Source organism: Plutella xylostella, chromosome 28, assembly GCF_932276165.1.
Source record: "Plutella xylostella chromosome 28, ilPluXylo3.1, whole genome shotgun sequence".
Lineage (NCBI taxonomy): Eukaryota > Metazoa > Arthropoda > Insecta > Lepidoptera > Plutellidae > Plutella > Plutella xylostella.
The window spans coordinates 8,595,545-8,620,779 of NC_064008.1; the positions used below are offsets into that span (position 1 = coordinate 8,595,545).

The window sequence follows — 25,235 nt, forward strand, 5'->3', positions numbered from 1 at the left end:
TATTGTTATATCAAACAACAGATAAAACTTTACGCATTTTCGGAATTTCAGAGTCCATTAACAAACGTCCTTCATTCGTGGGGCACATGATTGACCAACCTCACTGATAAAACATCACACCGTTTTTAAAACTCATCATTCCATACACCTACTCCTGTATGCGTTGGGGTCAACCAACCAACACTGGGTCAGTGTGGTGGACTAGGCCTAAAACCCTTCCTTCACTGGCCGAGACCCGTGCCCCAGCAGTGGGGACGTGATGGGTCTTGATGATACATCTACTTCATCGCCGACTGAACACCCTCACTACCATCAGGATAGCTCCTATAATCCCACCCATAGCTTCTCTGCGTGCCTGTCCTAGCGAACCTGGGAGACTCAAGCGACTCCGCAAACTTTGACAAGGTACTCGGTAAAGACCCCTCGTGGTAGATGGAGGAACCCTGTGTGACTGAAGACTCGGGGCTGAAGAGCCGCCGTGAACGCTCATATTCTTGGAGATGCATGGCGCTGCACAGAGGGGTCTCTACTTGTTCGACGGTGTGCAGGTTTTCTGTGTCGATGATGTAGGCTTCGTTCTTCTTTGAGTATCTGTTGGGGTTGTATTGGTTAATAATTAAGTAGATTTTTGTGTACATTTACAACTTACGACCTTAGACTGTGAGTGAGTGAGTGTGTGAGACGGTGGCCTGTAGTGGCTGGACGAGGAAGGCCGAGGACAGAGTGTTATGGCGTATAAAGGAAAAATGCAGCAGTGGTCGATTACGAAATCATGATTATGATGCCTATTCTCGTTATTCTATGCCATTTATAGACCGTAGCAGTTACCGACATTTGAACTTCATGAAGTAGTTGGTAAATAAAATTTTTAACACCGATGGGTGTTACAAGTTTAACATTTGTGTGTATCTGTCTGTGGAGGCGTTGCTCCTAAACGGCTAAATCGATTTTAGTTCAGTTTTTTAGGGTCCTAGGATTACTATTACCTACTCTGAGTGTTTTTAACCATGTTTTATGAAAAAAGTTATGCGACTTTTGGTGTTGAATGTGTTTTAACGTTGCTTAGGTTATAAATATCAAAATATAAGTAAGATTTATGAAAAGCTCAGTTTATCAAGAGGCAAACAAGCGAAGAAAACTCTTCAAGCATCTTTTCCACGCCATCCTATAAGCGGCGTTTCAACTCACTTGATAACGTTCTTGAAGCGGTACCCCCAGATGATCTCCTTGCTGAGGTAGGAGGTGCGGCTCTGCGTCACGGTGCCCAGCGACGCCGACGCGCCGTTCAGGCACACTACGATCTCGAACCTGGGACGTGGATGGGACAGTATTGTTTATGGAACACATTTAATTTTAATAGAGTGACTGAGCCATTGAAATGGGGGTAGAGTAATATTATGACAATGGACAAATAATTGTAAAATTTTACGTCCAATAAAATTATAGTATTCTATTCTATTCTAAATAACATCATGTATCAGAATGTGTATTTAAGTCTATTACAGCGAAAACGCAATCCAAATCTTCTCTTATAAAGCATGCGTTCATAAATGCAACATGTGTGGTGTGACGTGACTCATGAAATTTGTGACCAAGGATAGGTTATACTAGTCCTTCTTAGCAGCCTCTGCCAATAGTAGGTAGGTAGTTGAAGATGATTTCTACAGCGTATTATATTTTGTGAGTGCCTGTACCCTGTCTCAATTAATGGTATCTTTGTGCGTATCCTTTAAGCCCTACCCCTAAACTGCCTCCCTAAATATCAGGTTTCTCGACGACCAATTCCAATTTATAAACCATTGGTCTACATGTCATGGTCGAAATTTGAGCCTGCATCTTTGTCATAAAGAAAGTTAGTGATGAGGGTTCTCACCTATAATCCATCATATTCTGCGCAGACAGGTCATACAGCGGGCTCGCCTCGTCGATCACGTGCACCACGGTTACGGGCCACAGCAGCAGGGCCCTCGCCTGCTGTAGAGGTAGCTGCTGGATGTAGTTGTGGACCACCTCGCCTTCTAGCGTCCTGGGGGGTGGGAATGGTTAGGAGTCAGGGTAGCATAATCTTATAATGGCGCCACCGGCTTAGTCCGCGGCTTTCAGACTGCCTTGCCGCTGATTTTGACTTAAACTTTCTAGGATTTGGCTTATTGTAACGTGCTGCGTAAGACAGGAAGTCGCTTAAGTATTACATGGATAAGACTTGGTATTGCACGGATCTTACAACTTTTTACCGTAGAACAACTGAGTTGCGAGACTTGGTTTTTGACAAGTATTGTTTTTGATGGGATTATATTTACAAGGATCTATAAATAAACTAAAGTTGACTTATAATAGCCTGCTAACAATGCTATTAGTGAAACATTGTTTTGGCAAACCAACCGCGTTGATGGACAGTGCTTGGGTTTAAAATGTTGGTGTTTTATCACTGCCCGCGATGCCCAACTAACTACAGCAACTCTTGTTCAGCGTATCGGTTTCACAAACATCTTTTCGTACACCGCTTTTAACGTACCTGATCGGCTTGAGCATGTAGGCGGTGACGGCGCTGCCCACCAGGTGCACCTGCTGTAGGTCCCACACGCGGAACTGCAGCACCAGCCGCCCGTCGCGGAGACACACCTGCGGAGGTCATTAACATTCCGGTATTATTGTTAACGTTCTGAAACCCAGAGACCTAAAATTTCACTACTTTCAGGTTTCGGCGGTTGCAAACTTAACTTTTGTCTGAATAGAATAGAATACTTTATTGCGTAAAACATGGTAAACATGAACTGTCGTGGGTCTCTATATTACGTCATCGTATGAGGTCTCTGGGTGTATTTAATTTTGTAATAGTAATAGATGACCGCGAGGCCCGCTTCCTCTTGAAATGTTTACATACATATTATTATAGGTATACCTATACATTATGCTCACGACTATCAACAATCCCCGAAGGAGTAGTCAGAGGTAACTCGCAAGCGAGTCACCCGCTTTTCCCTGTACATTTGAACTCACGTGATGGATCGCAAGCTGTATCACCGTGTTTTAATAATGTAAAGCTTCTGGTACACAGATTGCAATCTACTCTTGCAGGTTTCCTCATGATGTTTTCCTTTACCGTAGAAGCGATGATATACATTGTACTTATAAATTCCAAAAAAGTCATTGGTACATGTCAGCGCCGGAATTCGAACCAGCATTAGTCTCTGGCGTGAGAAGAGGCGCTTACCCGACCGAGATACCACCATTCCTATATCTAAGTAAAGATTATAAAATAAAACATGGTAATTATTGTTATTTATTGCATTTTCATGATCAAGATCGCAAACCCCGCTTCCTATTGAAATGTTTAAAATTGGAATTCCGGGTTAAAAATAAATTTATTACAAATATCTTAAATTTTTCTGCCAGTGAACCCGCAGGATGTTCAGGAAAAATAGGTAATAAGATGTACAAAAAAAGAATAAATCTATGTGGTAATTAATTCAAGGTGTCAGCTTATTGCATACCAAAGCTCAGGCAAATCCGCCAAAAGGATCCGTTCTTTATTTTTTCCGCAAACAGACATTTTATAAAACTTTCCCTTGTATAATAAGTTATGTTAGTAAGATGTACTGTCAGGGAATCATCTGATGTATTACTTTAAAACTTTTGATTTAAAACAATAATAAAGCCTATGGACTAAACACACACTTGAATTAAATTTGAAATCGGGCCTGAATTTTTGTTTATTAGTATATTTTCAGCTTCCATTCTTCTTTGTGGAAGGACGAATGGAAGCAATGTCACCCACAACCCCAGTTGTAGGTACAAGTTACGAACCCGCTATAACTTAGAGGAAAAACCAAACCATACCGCGATGTAGAAAAGCGTCCGCTTACGCCATCTTACGAGGAAAGTTACAGGCTGAAACTTTCATTTCGTCGTTATTTCAGTACTGAAGGCGGCATTAATAAGAAGGTAAGAGTAAATGGGCCTGAAAAGTTGTTGAAGATTGTTTGGGGGTAAAAGTGTATGTAGTACGAGTAGGTGTTTTGTTTTACTAGAATTCATTTGTCACTCAATAAGTAGATAGTTTTCTACCTTCATACTGTTTTTACACACTTATCAATATAATAGAGTCAGATAGTACAGTCATCGCAATAAATACAGTTATAATAAACTACTTAGGTATGTACCTAACTGTAGAATTGATACTCCTTGTATATAATGTATATGTTTATTTACTCTTCAATCATATAAGTACAGTTTACAGGTATGTACAGTTTCAGTACTTAGGCATACTCTTACATAGGTACGTCGGGAGGTGTTGCCTCCGTGGCGGCTAGCGAACGACTGAGAGCCGGTCGCCTCTGCGCTGGCCTTTTATAGGGAAAGGTTGGTTTGCCGCCACGTGCACACTGACCGATAGTTACACTACTTATACATGTTATTTGGTCATGCCAGCTGATACATGACACTATCAGCTGTCATGACACTTTACATACATAGCTTATATATATATACTATAGCTTACACTACATCTCTTCCTTTTTCACTTAAAAAATACATAGCTGATAAATTACTAATTATCTCATAATTATATCGCTTAATATTATATTTATTAGTTTTGATATTTTTAATAGATTTTGAATCAACTTTAATCAATAGTTTTCTTATACTATCAAAATATAATTTACAGTTTATGTTTTCCTTCTATTACAATATACATGCTTATTTATCTTATTATCATAATCAACAATTCTAACTATAAATTTTGTTTATTTATTCATTGCTTTTTTCTTCATCTACTTCTTCATTAATGGTATCGTTTTCATCTCTATTCACACTCTTCCACTGTCCCTCTACCTTTTTCAAATGTACTACATTCCTTCGGTATTGCTGACCTGTTAAGTCATTACGTATTTCAACATCACCGGTATTACTCTTTGCCCTAGTTACAGTGTGAGAAGCTGGGGAAAAATTAGGTGTTAGTTTGTTTTCTTTTACCAGGGTTTTAACATACACCTTATCACCTTCCGTCAATGTGTGTTCTGTCGCTTTCCTTTTATGGTCACTGTAGATTCTGCCAAGTTCTTTTTGCTTTTTATCCTTATCTCTAACTTCCGAGTCGTCTATACTTTGCTTGTTCGCTATGTCAGCCACGCAAGGTATTTTGTCTCTAAATTGTCTTCTGTAAAAGAGTTCAGATGGTGTCTTACCCGTTGTCGTGTTAGGTGTACTGTTGTACATCATTAAGTAGTTAAAAAGTTCTTCCTTCCAATTTCTCCGCTCAATTTGGCTTATTTTGATTCTTTTCAAAATGCTCCGGTTTTGTCGCTCCACTTCTCCATTTTGCTGGGGCCAGTATGGTATGGTGCTGTAAAGGGTGATACCACATTCCTGAAGGTAAGTCTTAAATTCTTCACTAGTGAATTGCTTTCCGTTATCTGCGGTAATGCTTCTAGGAAACCCTAACCTAGAAAACATCTCTTTTAGCATTTTGATTATTTCAGCTGAAGTGATGTTCCTTGAAGTTTTGACCTCCTTGTAGCGAGTGTAGTAATCAATCACCACAAAAATATATTCTCCGGATGGTAAGGGGCCCATTAAGTCCATGGCTATGTCGACCCATGGTTCTACAGGTAGTTCTCGTCTCTTCATTGGATTTGGTGGGTTGGGAGCTGATACTAAAGTACACCCTTTGCAATGCTTCACTAATTGTTCAGCTTCTTTATCCATTTTAGGCCACCAAACTTTCGTGCGTAATCGATTTTTCATGGCCACAATACCCGGATGTCCTTCATGCGCAGCTTCCAATACTCGCTGACGGAGTTTTGTTGGGATAACGATCTTATTACCTCTCAATAATACATTATCTTGGAAACAAAGTTCGGTTTCAAATATTTTGAAACTGCTTACAGAAGGATCCCAACTTTGTTGATATAAACCTTGTTTCACTTTTGTTATCTCGTCATCATTCTCAGAGAATCTCTCGATATCCTGAAGTGGTACTGCTACAGGTCTTGCATATTCGACAATCTGATTTACATGATTAGTAATGTCGAACTTTTCTTTCTTGTTACCGACACATAACCTGGATAAAGGATCTGCAATGTTACTTTTCCCTGGTTTGTATATTATTTTATATTTATACGACTGAAGTCGCAAAACCCATCTTTCGATGCGAGCACACGGTTTGGAGTGTTTGCCAAATATGACTTCTAGAGGTTTGTGATCGCTTACTAGCTCAAACTCCTTGCCATACAAATATATGTTGAAATGTTCAACTGCCCACACCAATGCTAATGCTTCTTTCTCAGTCTGACAATATCGTTTCTCACAATCACTCAAACTTTTATTTCCGTAGGCTACGATTCTGCTTCCACTAGAGTCAGTTTGAATGAGGACTGCTCCGAGACCCACTGGACTTGCATCGGCAATTACTTGGGTTTTATCGGCTGGGTCATAGTATCCCAAGGTCTTTATATTGCTCAGGCACGACTTCAGTTCATTAAAAGCCTTGTTCTGTTCCTCGGTCCATATATTGGTAATATTGGCATTTTTACCTAGTTTTAGCCGCAGAAGTTTCCTTAGGGGTTCTGTAAATGTTGCTAAATTTGCAATCCACTTTCCCACAAAGTTAACAAGTCCCAAGAAGCTCTGTAACTCTTCTAAGGTAGAAGGTGCCCTGAATTCTTGTATTGACGTCACGTATTTGGCCAAAGGTTTCACACCATTTGGAGAGAGCGTGTGTCCAAGGAATTGAATTGACTTTATCTTGTAGAGACATTTCTTCTGGTTTAGTAAGACACCATTGTCGTCCAGGACTTTCAGAGTCTGTTGAAGTCTTTTATCGTGTTCTATGTCATCAGATCCGAAAATAACAATATCATCTATGAAGTTTACTGTTCCTTCACACCCAGCTAGTATCCGTTCTAAAGTTTTTTGGAATATCTCTGGTGCACAAGAAATTCCGAACATGAGCCGTTTGTATCTGAACAGTCCTTTGCTGGTAATGAATGTCGTAATATAACGCGAATCTGGATGTATCTCAAGTTGATGAAAAGCATCCTTTATATCAAGTCGAGAAAAGAGTTTCGCTTTCCTGAAATTTGGCAGTAGCTGATCCATTGTTGGTAAAGGATGGTTTTCTCGATCGATTGCAGTATTTGCGCGTCGCATGTCGATGCAGATTCGAACTTCGCCGTTCTCTTTGAGAACCGGTACCATAGGTGAAACCCACTTGGATGGTTCTTCAACCTTTTCTATGATCTCTGCTTGTACGAGATGGTTTAATTTGTCATTTATCTTTTGTTCTAAGGGTATAGGAACCCTCCTATAAGGTTGGACAACTGGCTTGACAGTCGTATCGATTGGAATCTCAATGAGCACGTTTTTAAATTTTGGAAACGGTATAGCTGTTTCTGCTGTGTGTAGCACATCCTGCACTTTTAATCCAATATGCAATACTCCAAGTGCCATTGCTGTGACTTTTCCAAGAAGATCTTTGGTGCCATCTTTGATCACGAAGAATGTAGCTACTTCATTTTTATCATGAATCCTGATCGTTGTTTTGAATGACCCAAGGACGACCAGTGGTTGGTTACTGCCGTATGCCAGAAATACCTTGTCTGGTGACTTCACTTGGTCATGCACGTTGATTTTCTGGCTTTTCAGTTGATTCCAGGTTTTGTCCGTAATGAGATTGCACTTACTTCCCGAATCGATCAATAGGTTTGCTTCTATTCCCCCTAGAATGCATTTAATGTTTGTGTCGTCATCCAAATGGAACACATAATCAATCTCTTCGTTATTTGTTTCCGAATCACGGGATTTTTTTGCAGGCACGTTCAATTTGTGAGAATCTGGGTTACTGCGCTTGAAAGGTTTTCCTGACAAGCAACACTTCGCGTAGTGGCCCTTTTTTCCGCATTTATTACATTTCACTCCTATGGCTGGACATGACTTTCCAAGGTGATCGTTGCCACATCGAATGCATCTCCTTTTGTCATTGCTCCTCCCAGAAGCAGAATGGTTGAAGGTACTTTTCCTTGCATGGATTTTGTTAATTGTTACCTCAGAATTCTTGTTGCCAAATTCATCCAGTTGACGAGAGACGCTTTCAAGAGTGTTGGCGTCATGGATAATGGAATCAAGTGTGACGCTATCACCGGCTTGCAGTATTTTCTTTCTCAACTCAACCGACGCACATTTTTCGGTGATTTGGTCGATAAGGCTTTCATCCTTGTTAGCAAACTTGCATCGGTCGGCTTGCTTGCGCAATCTGATGAGAAATTTCTCGAACTTTTCACCTCCTTCTTGTTTCATCAGTCTGAAAACATGCCTTTCGTAGACCCTACTTTGTTTGGGGGCGAAATATTCATCTAGTTTGCTTACGGCAATCTGGTAGATATCGGTGTTTGGGTCTTCGTTGCTCTCTACATGGGCGCCAGGTACGTTGTAATATATCTCTTGTAAAGAGAGACCACCCATGTGTAGTAGCGTAGCTCGTTTCTTCTCTGGTTTATCGATATTGGCTGCCTCCAAATAGATATTTAACCCACGCTTCCATTTCTCCCATTTTAGGCCTACGCCAGAGGGATCACCATCACAATCAAAGTTGTCCAATGGTGGTAGATTTGACATCTTCAATCTAAAATAAAATATATATCAATAATGTAGGTCAATATATCAATGCAACAGATTCTATGGTTATTTTATTCATAGGTTATGCACGTGTTATATCTGAAGAAAAGGTTTTCTTTAAAATATATATAGGACATCCATGATATTTGGACCTTCCATTCAATAATTTGCTATATTTAGGACAACCATTACAAGTGGTCCTTCCTGTAACTTGGATGACCATAACATGTGGTCCTTCCATTAACTAGGACGACCATAACGTTTGGTCCTTCCATTTCTTCAGATAACCATAACGTTTAGTCCTTCCATTAACTAGGACGACTGTAACATTTGGTACTTCCATTAATTCGGATAACCATAATGTTTAGTCCATCCTTTAAGCAGGACGACCATAAAGTTTGGAACTTCCATTAACCAGGATATCCAATAACGATTGATCCTTCCCTTCTGTTTATAAGTTTTACCAAAAATAACACGTGCATATTCTTTATATGGATTATTAAACTCAACATAATGCATATGAAACATACATTCTGTTATGTACCACATGTATATAGGATAAAATTGATCATATTTATTAATTTTATAGATAATATACCATAGATATGCTATATAAAGTATATAACCCTTATATACATATCATGTATTTGCCCATATGCATTATGACGCTTATATACTATTTTTATATAAATTATATGCATTGTTATATACTATATACCGTATATATGCTTGTATACAGTGATAAAACACACAAGTATTTATATACTGTTATATACGTATATATACATACATATACATATATATATATATATGCATACACACACACACATACATACATATATGTTTACCTGGTGTGTAGTACCAATGTAGTTTATATATTTACCCTCGTCGCCAATGTAGAATTGATACTCCTTGTATATAATGTATATGTTTATTTACTCTTCAATCATATAAGTACAGTTTACAGGTATGTACAGTTTCAGTACTTAGGCATACTCTTACATAGGTACGTCGGGAGGTGTTGCCTCCGTGGCGGCTAGCGAACGACTGAGAGCCGGTCGCCTCTGCGCTGGCCTTTTATAGGGAAAGGTTGGTTTGCCGCCACGTGCACACTGACCGATAGTTACACTACTTATACATGTTATTTGGTCATGCCAGCTGATACATGACACTATCAGCTGTCATGACACTTTACATACATAGCTTATATATATATATACTATAGCTTATATACACTACACTAACAAAATATAAATTTTAAAACAGTCTAAATGTGACCGAATGGCGTAGTGGTTAGTGACCCTGACTACTGAGCCGATGGTCCCGGGTTCGATTCCCGGCTGGGGCAGATATTTGTTTAAACACAGATATTTGTTCTCAGGTCTGGGATGTGCCCCGTAAAATGGCAATAGTCCCGCCCCCTATTACATTGGGACTAACATAACACTCTGGCGAAAAGTGGGTGCAGCAATGCACCTCTGCCTACCCCGCAAGGGAGTACATTAGTACAAGGCGTGCGTGAGTGCGTGTTTTTTTTCTAAATGTGAATAGGCTGATAATATTAAATTAAATTACGATAATATTAAATAATAATAGATAGATAATATTAAATTTTATTACGACAAAATACAAAAATCATAACGTCGATACGATTACAAGAACGAAGATTATCAGAAAATATTTCATATTTTCCAAACATGACTTTAAAGCAGTTTATTTTACTGAGTCTTGAATGAAAGGTTTATAATCTCGCCTCAACGATGACCCAATCTAGGACTAGTCAACGGTTTGTAATTGAGTTTCAACCACTCAGAATGGCATGGCGTCACACGTCACCTCGTCAGTCGCCAACTGCCCAGGGTGTGCTGGACATATTAGGTATGTACTTAAAGTATTGCACTTCAGGAACCTCCATTTCTGCACCTTTTATCTGCTGGCCTGTCGACCTTAGCCGAATGCTAGTGTCATTACTTACGGTAGCCTTCTTGCTGAACCCCACACTCGTGACGTGTCGGTTGGGTCGCACCAGCTTCGTGAACAGCAGGCTCGTGAGCCCCCCGGACAGCGCCGTGCCCGCCACTATCTGAGAATTAACAGCAACAATAACATGAGCCCCCTTTTCGAAGTGAGAGTAGTTTGTAAGAAATTACTTTTATCAGAAAATTTTATGTTTAGGTAAGTATACGATGAATAAAAGCAATTGACTTTGACTTTGACAGTGTTATCATATATAGGGTATTGCAATAAGGGTATATTTATAGTGAAAAGAGGGGAACAACTTCTGTTCAGAATATCCTTATATACCTATATATTTTATATGGGCTTTCAGGTTACAAAGTAAATATAATTAAATTTTTCAAACACCCAGTACACACATAAACAGTCTGTAAGTAGCGTAGGTAAACCATTTAGGTACCTAGTTATGCCTAGTAAATCTTAACTGTCGGATGAGGTGTAAATGTGGAAGTCATTGGTATTCAGTGAGTAGCACCATATAATTGGGGAATATTTATGTAATTGCATAACTAAATAACACATTAGGTATATTATTGTTTATTATTGTATATTAAACTTACTTCCAGCACCATGATGATGATCGCTTCAGGACACTCCTCGTTGGGGAACCTGGTCCCGTATCCTATTGTCATCTGAAACAAACATATTAAACCTTATTTTTAGGGTTCCGTATCTCAGATTGATAAAAATGATACCTTAACTGATAAAATAATAACTTCTCTCCTCTCACCAAAGGCTAAATGGTAGAGAATGCTAATAGTATTAAGTTCGCCTTCGTACAATATTTTTTATATGCAAAACATAATTTATAATAATAATATTCAAACAACTAGTAACTACAGAAAAATTACCTGAGTTTCAACAGCCATCATCAGCAGGCCAGCAAACGAAGAAGTCCCAGTGACACAGTGCTCCTTCCCATCCCCGATGTCGTCCTGATAGGACCTTGTCACAGTGAACCATATCGACGCAAATATGAACCAGAACACGAAGTGTGCAGTCACCATAAAGAGAAGGAGGAACCGCCATTTACTGTTGATCTGCGGATAGAACCTTGTGTTAATTAAAGTGAGAGGATTTAAGTGGAATGGGCTTGGATAATCGGACTGGTTGATTTTGACAAGGTCGTGTTATTAGCTATTTTATTAGTTAGGTGGTAATTTTAGTGTTAGTTTTGGTAGGTTTTAACAGATCGTGGCTTCTAAAGCTATTAGGCGTAGCTTCGGTGAATTAGTATCATTAGGTTCGGTAAGATCAGTGTTGATATGACCTTCTGTTGCAAATAAGGTTTATTTATATTTTAGGATAGTGCAACTGTGATAGATTTTCTGATGATGATTATCAATAAAGCGTTTTACAAACTTTAGGGTTTGCTACCCAATTCTCTAGCAGGCGCTGCTGAATTGTCACCTAAAATCTAGATATTTTCAAAATACAATCCATTTCATCTTATTTTATTTTTTATTTCGGATTATTTTTCCGCTCTAAAGTGATGTTTCCTGTTAAATATTTTCAAAAATATTCCCAAAGTGAACGACCTCAGTTGGCAAGCATTTGTTTTCGTCCATTAACATGCTGTCAATCAACGACTGAAAATTGAAAATAATTACTCCATTTCTCTTTGCTGATGTCACGGTCACTCACGGTTTGTTGTAAAAATATTAGGAAAATGTACATCAAAATGCCGTTGATAATAATATACCATTTTTTTTTGCCAAAAATGAGAAGAGCTTTGAAATATCCTTGTGAAGGATTATTGATATCGGAAAAAACATTACCCTCCTCCTTCAGCAGTCGGGTAATTATGGGATTCGGCGTGAATGAGGTGATACAGGTCTCTCCAGGGGGCGCCACAGCACTCCGACCTTAACCTTCCTCGTCCATCTACTACCGGCCACGGCCACCCGTCTTAGTTCGACGGTCGTACAGGCCGAAGGGTATCCCAGACTAGCTTGTCTGATAGCCCTATTGCATTCAGAAATCCCAGCATGGGGCACATATCAATAAGAACAACAATAAGAACAACATGACGAAAGTTTTCCGTCTTTGTCTTGGCGAGCAAGTCTTGCGCCTTATGCTCGGGCTTCCAGAAATATTGTCATCTCTCTCTTACGATAGTGTTGACGATGTCCCGCATGTACTTGAGCGACTTGGCGAGGATATTGCTACGCACCGGCACGTTCTCATCAATAGCAGCAGATGCAGTAGCTAGGCTAGACTAGCCTATCTTTAGGTCCCGAACACAAAATTCTTTTTTGCGACGTCGTATCGAAAAAACTTGCGGCAGTTTTGAAAGTTTTTGTGTCCGGGCCTCTTACTTATTCTATAGGTATATCTCTCTCTTACGATAGTGTTGACGATATCCCGCATGTACTTGAGCGACTTGGCGGGGATGTTGCTACGGACGGGCACGTTCTCCTCCCCGCCCTTTAGCACCACGCGGCGCGAGCGGCGCGCCCGCCCCGTGCGCCGTCTGAAAATGTGCAGTTTTATCATTAACAGTTATATCTTCTTCTACATCATAAATATTACAAACATCTCCGTTATTAATATCTTCTTCAACGTCATCATCATTATAAATAGGAACTTCTTCTTCTACATCATCATTATTACTAAAAACATCTTCGTTATTAATATCTTTTTCAACATCATCATTGAAACCTGCACCCGAGACCACCTCCTCAAGGCCAACCAGAGGGCACTGGGCCGCGCAAGTCTGACAGTTGCCATCTACACGACATGAAGAACATCATCATTTGATCGAATGAAAATTTGCTCGCCACGATAGTTAGATAGAACATCATTATCATCGTCAGCCCATGTGAGGTACACGAAGAGTCTCCTCAAGAGTCATTCAATTCAATACAATGATATAGTCTTGGAATGAACGTGGCTTGTGACAACTTTATAAAACTTTATTTTCTAACAACATAAGAACACCGAGTGATTACTTTCGCCCCACCTTGTATATTATTATTAAGGTAAATAAAACAGAGCCGAAACACATGACTAAATATATAGTTATCTTATCCAAACTTTGTTTTTGGTAAAGATAAGTAGATAAATCGAAGTATTGGCATGGGCAAGGTTTCTTAAAATAATATAAAATAGGCCGAATTAATCAATTATCTTCTATTTAATCAATTATTTACTACACCTTTGAAAATTCATAGTATAGTTTTCTATAGCCATTAGAGGCCTATGAAGAGGTGTATGAAAAAACTTACCTATGCAGCTTTGCACTTCGTCGTTTCCTCTTGGTATAAGGCGTGGATCGGCCGGTCCCTTGCGTTGACGACGTGAATTCTGGAGTCGTATAAATACTTTCCTCAACAATGCTTTCATAAATATCTTCTGAAGGCATCGGACTGAACATCTGTCTGGTTGAAGCATTCGAGACATGAACGGTATTAGTGCTTGGAGATGTGTACTTTGGAGTTGAAGTATCATCATCCTCCGTTCTTTCCACATCAATTCTCATTACTAGTCCATTAGTTCCATTGTCTTCATCATCGGAATCTGAATCTTGAGTGTCATTTTCAGAAAGTCCATTATCGTAATCCGTGTGGCCGAATACTGGGAAAGTGATTTCCTTTCCTTCGACGTACGTTTGTGATATTCTGTATTGTTTTTTCAACTCCTCGTTTGTGTAGACTTCTGTGTTGTTGATGGCTGGGATTTCTATGGAGGATCTTCCGGAGCCGTTTCCTCTGATTGCCTCTGAGTAGCTCAAAGATCTTTCTAGAGTTCTGCTGCCACGCCTGGCGCTTCCTCTTCTACCTTGAGGGGGTTCGTATTCGGAGAAGTTGTTGTTGTTCATATTAGTTTTTTAAACTAACTTAATGACAAAAACAAACATTTATTTCATGGTTGAAGTTTTTTATAATTAGTTAGTTTGAATTTCGCGCGAATTTTCACTTCAAAAACTATCCAACGTAGGAAACTGATTGTCTTCAAGGTTCCTCATTGGTCGTTGTTATAACGCAGCTGTAGAATCATCCAACGTCACTGAACTTTACACAGTTGCAACTCACAAACTTATATCACTTTCACTCATTCCTTTTTTACTACAATTAACTCGTGTTTTATTTACAAATCTGTTCCTTTGAGACCGTCTATAAAGTTGTATTAAATGTGTTGTAGGATTGACGCCTGTTTTGCCACTATTATCTGTAAGGAGTCGTGATAAGGTGTACCTTTGTATCTCAGTCGAGATAAGGCTAGTACTTGCGTATTGTCTTGTGCTGCTAGATACCTGCATGGCCTAGATATGCCAGGTACATTGACTCTTCTATTTGTTTTGTTCTTGAAGTTATGTTTATATTTTTTCAGTTTTTATTGAGTCTTTGGCTCTCGTGTTTGGGTTTGCAATAAAAAAAAACAGTGTAATTTTTTTATATAATTATTTATTTAATTTATTAAATGATAAAGTTGTATAACGGGTATGTACATGACTTTAAATTATAATAAACATTTCTAAATAAATTATTTTATACAAACTTATACGTAACATAATACTTTCATTCGAATCTATACCTATAATAAAAGGATCTAGAATTTACCATAATACCTACTTCAACAGTTATTATATGGCGATGGACACTGTTTTATCTAAATATATACCAGCTGCCGCTACACGGGTTTGTTATCGACTTAGATAAACGTCACTATATCTCGATTCGCCATGAATACGGAGCTGTGATTGGTGGAGTGTGCAACGAGTTTATCAACGTCGATACCGAACCCGTGTAGCAGCTTCAGGACTAGAACTGAGTAAACAGTCTAACCCCTGGCCCGTGTCCACTCCTGGCTCTGCATCACGACTTGATCTCATTATTCCTGAAGGACGAGGACCTCTGCAGGTGGAACATCGAGACCTGGTCCGTGAAGCTGCCCGGCGTGGGAGGCCGGCTCGGCGTGGGGGGCCGCTCGGGGTTCGCGTCTGACTTCTCTGAAGAACTGGAACAGGGAGAATGTTGTATTACATTTAGTTAGATGTTTCGGCAGCGGTCGTTGAGCCTAGTCAGAGGCCTTCGGGCAGCTTGAAAACATGTGGCAGTCGGGTTGCCCACTTACCCGACAACTCTCTGAGACCCGTGCCCCAGCAGGGGAGACGTAATGGGTCGTGATGACAATGAGATGTTTGCCGCCTTTGTTTGTACAGCGCTAGAAGAAGAATTTGTAAAAGTGCTCCTGCTTTCTTGATATATATTCTTAGATCTGTCAATACTCCTTCGCACTCCCACTGGTATAATCCATTTTCATATTGTTTCTTCACCTATGTGCCTTATATTATACAGTAAGTACGGTGGCCAGGTATTACCTGAACATCTGGCTGGCGCTGCAGAGCGGTGTGGGTGCTTCTTCTATTTGGTTCAGCTTCTTGTGATCTATTACGTACTTCTGCTTACGACGGTCGAACCTGGCGACAAATTAATCATTAGTAAGCAAAGCATGCTGGGAACTCCGCTGCAGTTAGTAGAAGCACAGAATAATAACTAGTACCATAGAAGAAAAATATAAGTATGTTTCTTTAGAATGACACTGAGCAAAATATGCTTGAATAAAGAATTTTTTTTAATACGGGGAAACTGAAAGTGCTGGTATGGATTGGAGCATAATTTGGTAAAAGATTATCAATCAACGAGCATTCGCGGTTTCTTTCGCAGTTTTGCCGAAGATTAAATACTTAGTCCAGTCAAAAGCTACTAAAAACCAATAATCATCCACTTACGAAAGGTATACATGAAGTTATCCCATTTAAAAAATATATTTCATTCATAATTTTATTAAGATAATAGCACTTCTGAGATTCGCTTCGCCTTAAAAAGTTTACCCGTGGGAATACCGCGATAAAAAGTAGCCTATATGTTAATCCAGGGTGTGAGTTAACTCCATACCTTTCGTTAAAATTGGTTCAGCCGTTTTGACGTGAAGAAGTACAGGGGCGTATTTACCCTAGGGCTAAAAGGGCTACAGCCCGGGGCGGCAGGCGGCGAAGGGCGCCCCAGGGGCGGCCGGTAGGCCGCCCTTAGACTTTAGGTTGGAGGATTTAAAAAAAAAAAAAAAATTGCAGCACTTTTACACGACCGCACTATAAGTAATAGTTGAAATACCGGCATATTTTTAAGTTTGTTTTTTTGTTTTATCTATATTAACTAAATCGCCATATTACGAAGGCATGTCTGACATGAATATTATTTATGGCTGCCTTAAATTAGACAATATTTCCTAAATTTTGAGCTAAAGTTAGTTCACTATGTTTGAGTTTTTTTTTGGTTTATGCAAAATAGGGCTAGTAGAAAGGTTCTGACGAGAAAGGTCTCTATGGCTTTTATAATGAAGACAAAATTTCCTTATGTTCTACTTTTAATTCAACTCTCTAGGTCTCATTGGTTCAAAGATACAGGTTCTGAAATATCTGATATTTTTTTTTTTAAAAAGTTTTTTTATAATGTATGCCATTTGTGACTTCTTAAAATTAACGGGCGAAAATTTACCTTTGCTGACCATTTCAAAACCTAGTATCAGCCATTGACCATTTTAAAACACAGTAAGTCATCATTTTCACTTACTATGTTTTAAAATGGTTGGTGGCTCTTACTATGTTTTAAAATGGTTTTCGTGACATTTTTGCGCGCGCAGGGTGGAGCTACTAGGTTTTAAGAATTTTTATTTTCGTTTTTAAGCGGTTATTTGATATTCTGACAATGCAGTTTTGTGCGCAATCGCTTAAAATAATGTATAAATCAAAGACCCGTTTTTTTTTTTAAAGTTGGCGCTTACTAGGTTTTGAAATGGCATAGCCGAATGTTCTTTTACATTGATGTAGGTCTGTAGGTACTCTACACTTCTTCTTTCGTGTCAGTGAACATGCGAATTTTTTAATTTGTCCAGACCAAAAAGAAGCAACTTTGATAGTAGCATTCTGGTTGGCCTGGAGTAAGTCTTCCCGAGTGGAGTGGTGGTGGTAGGGCACAGGGGACAGGAGAGTAAATGCTCTATAGTCTGGGGGGCGGTGCCAGTGCCACAGTCGCATAGGTTGGTACCAACGGTATAGCCCCACTTGCAAATATTGTCCTTGCAGCAGCATACCTCTGCTCGCAACCGATTTAGAGTCTTCCAAATGTGCCAGGGAAGACTGTTACCGGGAGCAAGTTTTTCCTCAAGAGGTAGGAAAGGATCATGGGGCTGCTTTTCCTCCCAGAGCCTTAGCCTTGCGTTTTGTGGGTTTTCATCCATTAAGGACACCTCATTATTTAGGAACGCTTTGCGGCTCTTTAGGCGGGAAGGTGCGGCAGTATGTGAGTTAAGTGGATGTCTGGACCTGGAGTCGCATTCTTGTTTGGCTTTCTCAACAGAACATGCCACTTTTCGCCGTATGCTAGGGGGTGCTATCCCAGCCAGAGAGTAGATTTTGTAGAGCGGTGTCGGTTTGAGGCATCCCGTTACTATACGAACTGTGTCGTTAAGAGCAAAATCTACTTCTCTAGCATGCGCGGACCTTGCCCATATGGGGCAGGCAAATTCGGCAGCTGAGAACCAGTGCTAGGCTACTTGTTCGTAGAATTTGCGGAGAGGCGACTCAGCTGGTAGACGTAAGCCGTCGCAGAAGGTTGTTTCGGGAGCTGACTCTCTTCTTGGCAGTGGGTTTTGTACGTGAGGGATCTATCCAGGGTCACTCCGAGGTATTTTGGTAACGACCAGTGCTGGATTTTTAAAGTAAGAAAGCCGGCCTTTGTTCTTTTCTGAACCAGAGGAATAGTATACTTTTTTTGAAAAAAAAATGCCTCACTCTGTCGCCTTGCACAAATTTATTTCTAAACGTTCTAAAATGTACTCTATCCAGAAAATTCTTTTTTTTTTGTTCAAAAGATATCATTATTTATGCAAATCTATCACCACAATGTTCATATAGTTACATATATTATGTAGGTCGGTAGGTACTAAACACTGCTCTTTTTGTTTTCTTTCATTCCTTGATGGGGCGGAAAACTACAGGAGCCCAGGGCGCGCAATCTTTAAATACGCCCCTGAAGAAGTAACAAACACATACATACTCACAAACTTTCGAATTTATAATATTAGTAGAATATTCTGAGACGCTAGCAGACTGGAAACGGCGCTGGAACTTTTTCAAAGCTCATGAGTGTATAATTTAAAAGTAAGACCTCTCACCTGACGACGGGCGGGAAGCGGCACCCCCAGCGCACCTCAGCCGGGAGGTACGAGGTCTGGCTCTGCGTGAACGTGCCCATCGACGCCGACGCGCCCTTTAGGCTTATTGTGATCTCGTAGCTGTGAAGAATAGTAATTTCTGGTTAGTGGCAATAATTATTCATTAGATACGGTATATTGACTGGAGATGTTCAAGCAAAGCAAGGACTCTTCTAAGTAGACCGAAGTGGGCTGGGGATAGCAGAATGGTTTTGAAAGCCGGAAGCCCACGATACAACGCTCACTTGTGGAGTTTGCTAAGGACCAGTGGGAAAAGCAAGTTCTTGAGTGTGGACCATGAAATGGCAACGGATGGGAGAGTTGAAAGCCCTCTGATGCCAGCAATGGATGATTACGAGCCGATGATCATAATGATGGCTCCACAAAGGCAGTTGCCATAACCTGAAGGTAGCGAAGTCGCCCTGCCATTACCCGAAGCTAGCAAGGTCGTCAGGCGTCATACCTGAAGCTAGCAAAGTCGTCAGGCGTCATACTATACAGCGGACTATCCTCGTCGATGACGTGCACGATGGTGACGGGCCACAGCAGGAACTGGCGCTGCTGCAGCACGAGGCTCTGCGCGAAGTAGCGGATCACCTCGCCCTCCTTCGTTCTGGAGAGAAAGAGCTGAAATTTAGTTCTAGTTGAAGACCAGGGTACATGAAAGGAGCCTTAAATTGGTAAATGGCGTTCTACGCTTCAGTTAGATACCAAATAGCTAGGTTAAAATTGGTCATCATTAACAGGTGTCGTAGAAGTTAGAAGTCTTTTGGGTAATTTGCTGATGACCTGTCCGCGCTCAGACAAGATAAGGCTAGTAGAGGAGCTTTATAGACAAACACGGAATAGAATGCTATCTGCCCCTATAAATCGAATGCTGAAAAATGAATGCCGTGGACGAATGGTATGACATCACACTCTACACCATGGACTTATTTTAAGCAGTATACGTACAGGTTTCAGATAAAAACAGTTTCTTTACACACCTGTAAGTCTTGACGAAGTGAGCGCTGAAGTCAGACCCGATGATGTGGTCGTAGTTGAGGTCCCAAGCTCGTATCATGAGGCACAGCTTGCCGTCTCTCATGCTGATCTAGAAACAGATGACATGCGTTATGTCTCTTTTACTCTCTTGTGACAGTTATATCTGTCTTGCGCGCTCATATGCAGCGACTTGAGAACAAGTGCTGAATACCTTGTCGTGCTCTGTGCGCTTCACTACGGTAAAAAAATAGTTTAGGCCGGTAGGTAGTGTCTGGATTAGGATTTGAGATAGGCCAAGAAAAGAGTGAGTGGCACTCCTTGGGAGAGGTTTATATCTAGCAATAGAATTGACGGTTAGGAGCAGGTGATAGAAATGAAGAGCTGATGATTATGAAGAACAGGTCACTTGATGAAGCCAACTTCAGCCCGAGTTGTTGTGCGCTCCTTGGGAGTGGCCTACGTCCAGCAGTGGAATGATGATGATGATGAGTACAAACCACAGCGTTCTTGCTGAAGCCGACTCCGTCCCGGGACAGCTTCTCCGGGCGGGTGAGCTTAGCGTACACCACGCTCGTCAGCACCCCGGACAGACCCGTGCCCAGGATCAACTGGAACAGACCAGGAAATTATAGGAAATTTTAATATTGTTTAATATTTCATTATCGATTAATATTTTTTGTTTTTCGTTGGCTTTTTTGTTCTCCGCTTTTCCCCCAATACAAAAGGCCGTTTACGAAAGAAGAGTAGTTTGTAAAAAGGTTCAACCGGACCAATGCAATTTTATAGATCCACATGTTGGACGAGTAGTGTTGAGGTCTGTATTGGGGCAGACGTGTAGAGCCGGCCTTATTGTATTGATTGGGTTGATTTATATTCGTGAGACCTGTATTTAGGTAGTCGATCGAGTACCTATGTCCTTAGCCATGTATAGAATATGCCAATTAGGTACTTTATTTTATGACAATTTATAATATATTCCGTGTTTCAAATTAGTTTAAAGATAAAGAAAAACTTCATTTAGAAGGACAGCAATCATACTTAATTATACACCATAATACAGAACTTACGTATAAATTTGCTGTCCGCCAAAAAGGCGTCCACTCAGCTATTGCAGCGCCCTTGGCCACAGCCAAGGACACCGCGCTGGTGTTTCAGTTTACTTAAATACCTATTAAAATAAACTGGTTGTTATTGTTATTACTTATACCTATTTGAGTGACTTTAAGGTGTACTTGCCTGCATGATGAATAAGAATATTGATTCTGGACATTCTTCATCTATTGTTCTGTCTCCGAAACCAATAGTTGTCTGAAATTATGAAGTAAAATAAATAAAACTTCCACTCGTGATTCAATGTAGTAGCTAATGAGTATGATTGCTTGCTATGAAGTTCTTTTTTAAATGTCTAGACGTCTAGTACCTACATAAATTTATCGTAATTTTCAGGCAATTGTTAGCTCAATCAAAACTGAATTAGTTTCCAATGGCAGAGCGAATTCAATCGATTAAGTCGAATTAACAATCATCAATAATGGGATATGTCTCATACATCCTGTCTATAACTGAATAGAAGGATCGACATTGTAAACTGGCGTGAATAAACTTTTAAAAGAATGAAAGTAACTTTTTCAGACAAATATTTAAGTTAAATTAAGAAAGCGTGGTGTGAAACTTGCATCAGTACTAGGCATACGTACAGTCGTACGCATCAAATCGAAACTGGGTTGGGATCCAGCACATATTAATCTATTGAACTTTCTATAGCTTAGCTTATCCCCTACCTGAGCCTCAACAGAAGCCAAGAATATCGTCGTGAAGTCATTGCCCCCCGTGATGCAGGTCTTCCTGGGAGGGTCAGGCTCGAAGTCGTAGTGGGCCAGCGCCGCGATGTACCAGAAACCAGCAAACACGAGCCAGATGGCGAAGTGGACGAAGACGGTGCCCCAGACGATCCAGCGCCAGCGGATGTTGATCTGCAGGGTGAAGGGGAGGAGGTTTGAATTGCATTAGATGGTGAAGAGATGATGGGGTTTCTAGCAACTGCGGACGAAGAAAATACTGTGTCAGTAATTGAAATTACTTAATGCTATTAAAAGAAGGAAAAGAGGAAGAGTGAGACCAAGAAAAAGCTGTGTGTGTACACCAACTTAAGAGGAAGGCAAAGGTCGTGTCTTAACAAAACATATACCCGGTTGCGGGAACTAAGACTCTTAAATAATAATAAATAATTCAACCAAAGCAATAATGGATGTACTATGATGATTGAATAAAGTAAAAAAAGTAGTTAAATATAAACTGACCAGAGTATGAAAAGTATCATTCAACATGCGAATGTTCTCAGAAGGGACGTTGGAGATAAGAGCGACATTCTCCAAACCACTCTTGGAGACCAAACGCTTGGGGTAGTCACCATAGCCAGCTTTATAGCGGACGGAAGGGCGAGAGCTGAAACAAGTGAAGGGGAAAATCATCATCGTGAATTACAGATGGATATCATGGAACATGAGGACTATGGTGGAATATACTTGAGGTACGAGTATGAAGAACAATATAAGTAGGTAATGAAAATCAGCGGCTAAAGCATATTCATACACTAGCAATAAAAAACCAGCAGCATTGCTTATTTGACTAGCATGGATTTATAAAAGTTGTGTCAGATTTTAAAGATAGATAAAGCTGCGTGCTGCTACCTAACATGATTACCCAGTTTTTGTATATTTGGTTGTAAATCAAGACTTACCCAAGGTTAGGATTTCGTTTCCTCTTATCGATGGGAGGTCTGGCCTGATGTCGTTTTCTCAAGTTGTCAACTTCTTCCTTTCTCTTGCTTAAACTTGTATTACTTTGAGTTATTATGATCTTTGGAAGTTGTTGAGAAAACTTTCTTAACCGCTCCGATCGTATTTCCTCGTTACTAACTGATTTTATTGCGTCTTTTTGTGGTTTTATATCAAGATTCTGTTTTTTAGTTAAATTACTTAAATCGTTATCGGTTTTTGAAACTTCATCGGTACTTTGTGTTTTACTTTCGTGTGGTTTTATTATTTCATTTTCTACTTTGAAATCTGCTTTAGGTACTTCATAAACAAATGATTCGCTTCTTTTATTCGTAAAATCATTTTTTCTCTGGTCAGTTTCATATCCAGGTGAATCTATTTCGTCATAATCATCATCTTCATCAGTTTCAAATAGTTTTCTATTGATGTTTGTGTTGAATGTCTGTGCATACGCCGCTTTTACTGTTTCCAAATACGTCAAACATTCGTCGTACAGTCTGTTTACTTCCAAATAGTCTGTATCTGCCTTATCTACAAATGCATCATGTTCCATCTTTGTTTCAATTTCAGTTGAATTACGTTCTGTTATTCCCTGAAAAAATTAAACACTGTGCCAGTTTTTAAACAAATAAGCCTTGAGTTTACTTTTACAGTGCATCCCAACCACTTTTTTTTAAATGAGCCAGTAATCTTATTGCCCTTGATAGAAAAGGTAAACAAATGTAATGTGCAAACACACAAGTAATAATTACGTAAGTAAAGTAATGTAACCTAGTTACGGATAAAATACAATTTAAGTAGGTATGTAATGCAGTTTCCTGGCATACTCTTGGTATTGAAAATGCACTAATTCAAAATTTATTTTAGTCTTAATCTTTTATCGCACGCTTGCCATAACACCAATGTTTTTCACAAAACTCACATCACAAAACGAGTCTTCGACTTCAACACGCAAAACCTGTAAAGGTTAATTTCTCCCAAGCACTAACTATCAAGATCTTTAATCACCATTATCTTCTGTTATCTATGTATCAGTTATAGCTATGTACATAACACTGTGTACATAATGTATGTAATAGTGTGAAGAGAGCGGCGCTGGAGTGACGAATGACCTTGTTTATGGGCTATTCTGTTGTAAACCACGGGACTATTACCAGGGCTATTCAATTTATTCAAAGTAATAGGAAATTACTTTGTATAGCAAGTGCGATCTACGTCAACAAATCATTACGAATACTCTACTAAGTATTAATACAACTCTATGTTACTATAAAATCTTCTGTCTATGCAATTTGAAAAACACTCACGAGCAATGGAAAAGTTTTACCTGTCATCGAAGTTCCATATATATAAGTACTGGAACTTTTTAATTGCTCGTGAGTTTGCATCGAACCCGAGACCTCTTGGTGTTGAAGTAGAGCTTCTACCACTAGACTACATCAGCAGCTTGTACCATAATGTTTGTACAGTACATGGGTATAACAACGATTGCATTTCTTTTACAACATTTATTACGATATTAAAACACGTTTGTATTACTACTCACTGGCTGTCCCGCCAGCTTCACTTCGCCTTAAAAAGTTTTCTTGTGGGAATTCCGGGATAAAAAGTAACCTATGTTCTTTCTCAGGGTCTAGACCATATGTATACCAAATTTCATACAAATTCGTACAGTAGTTTTGGCGTGACAGAGTAACAGACAGACACAGTTACTTTCGCATTTATAATATATTATTAGTTATTATTAGGATTAGTTAGGATGTAGAATAGCGCCGCTCGCTCTGGGAAGGAAGCACGAATTTCGTGAGGGCACTAATGAGAACTAATCCGATATTGACTTGACTTCGTCATTATGTACTTAACTGTATACTTTTTAGATGTATGGTTTTCGATGCGTGCATGAAGCTTAAAAAACGATTAATAATATAAAGATACTTAAGGGCCTGTTTTAAAATGTCTGGATAATAGCTACGTGAGGGATAAGGGATAAAGGACATGCCTAAAACAAAATTACAGAGAGTTATATTATGCTGTCACTCTATCTTTAATCCCACAGGTAGCCTTTGTCCAGATATTGTGTAACAGGCCCAACCTAATATCCATGAGCTAACTGATGCCACGGCTGAAGTTAATATACACTCTAAAAAAATACCTGTTTTTTTTTAATAAATGTATTTGTTTCACTTAATATATCAAGATATGCGTATTGATTTGTCAACTGAAAACTATCATTATTACATTTCAAAAAAACAAGATCATGAATATAATTATATAGTGCAGTAAATAAAAATAAATTTAATGTAAAAGCAATATTAATTTAATTCTAGGCATAATAATACATCCATTTTCATATTTGTAAATAAATTTTCTAAATTTCAATCAAATAATTTTAAAAGATTTTAGCTCTTTCTTCACACTGATCTACAAACCTAGTAGGTATAATAATGTATACTGACACTTCATTATCTACAGCTTATATACTTTCAAATTACATAACAATTTTATATAGAATCATTATAAGCAGTAGATAGAATTTAGAAAACATTTAAACATAGGCAAGGTTCTCCAAGTGGGATACAATTTAACAAATATTTATCTCAAATTATTCACGTATACAGGGTGTTAAAA

At 39.3% G+C, this 25,235-nt stretch overlaps 2 protein-coding genes across 2 annotated transcripts; both read right to left on the reverse strand.

The window, feature by feature from the left end:
* Nucleotides 1-205: 205 nt before the first annotated feature.
* LOC105396098 (G protein-activated inward rectifier potassium channel 3-like) lies at nt 206-14,478 on the reverse strand. Its single transcript, XM_048631341.1, has 9 exons — nt 13,857-14,478; nt 12,976-13,102; nt 11,481-11,669; nt 11,190-11,261; nt 10,589-10,696; nt 2,516-2,622; nt 1,874-2,026; nt 1,189-1,308; nt 206-591 (listed from the first exon to the last, which is right to left on the reverse strand). The coding sequence occupies exons 1-9, from the start codon at nt 14,447-14,449 to the stop codon at nt 279-281; spliced, it is 1,782 nt and encodes a 593-aa protein (XP_048487298.1). The 5' UTR covers nt 14,450-14,478; the 3' UTR covers nt 206-278.
* An 889-nt stretch (nt 14,479-15,367) lies between these two features.
* On the reverse strand, nt 15,368-23,782 carry LOC105392736 (ATP-sensitive inward rectifier potassium channel 1). The gene is made up of 11 exons (XM_048631444.1): nt 23,530-23,782; nt 22,571-23,199; nt 22,131-22,275; nt 21,612-21,803; nt 21,067-21,138; nt 20,328-20,438; nt 19,833-19,939; nt 19,310-19,459; nt 18,808-18,927; nt 15,953-16,051; nt 15,368-15,588 (listed from the first exon to the last, which is right to left on the reverse strand). Exons 2-11 carry the CDS (start codon nt 23,158-23,160, stop codon nt 15,447-15,449), a joined length of 1,728 nt encoding a protein of 575 aa, XP_048487401.1. The 5' UTR covers nt 23,161-23,199; nt 23,530-23,782; the 3' UTR covers nt 15,368-15,446.
* Nucleotides 23,783-25,235: the final 1,453 nt, after the last annotated feature.

Excerpts from the sequence above, each read along its gene's own strand:
- LOC105396098 (XM_048631341.1), bottom strand. The coding sequence starts at position 14,449 with ATGAACAACAACAACTTCTCCGAATACGAACCCCCTCAAGGTAGAAGA. Across the intron at positions 11,262-11,480 it reads TGATGGCTGTTGAAACTCAG|ATGACAATAGGATACGGGAC; the intron begins GTAATTTTTCTG and ends TGTTTGTTTCAG. Across the intron at positions 10,697-11,189 it reads TCATCATCATGGTGCTGGAA|ATAGTGGCGGGCACGGCGCT; the intron begins GTAAGTTTAATA and ends GTTAATTCTCAG.
- LOC105392736 (XM_048631444.1), bottom strand. The coding sequence starts at position 23,160 with ATGGAACATGATGCATTTGTAGATAAGGCAGATACAGACTATTTGGAA. Across the intron at positions 21,139-21,611 it reads TGGCTTCTGTTGAGGCTCAG|ACAACTATTGGTTTCGGAGA; the intron begins GTAGGGGATAAG and ends TCATAATTTCAG. Across the intron at positions 20,439-21,066 it reads TATTCTTATTCATCATGCAG|TTGATCCTGGGCACGGGTCT; the intron begins GCAAGTACACCT and ends GGTCTGTTCCAG.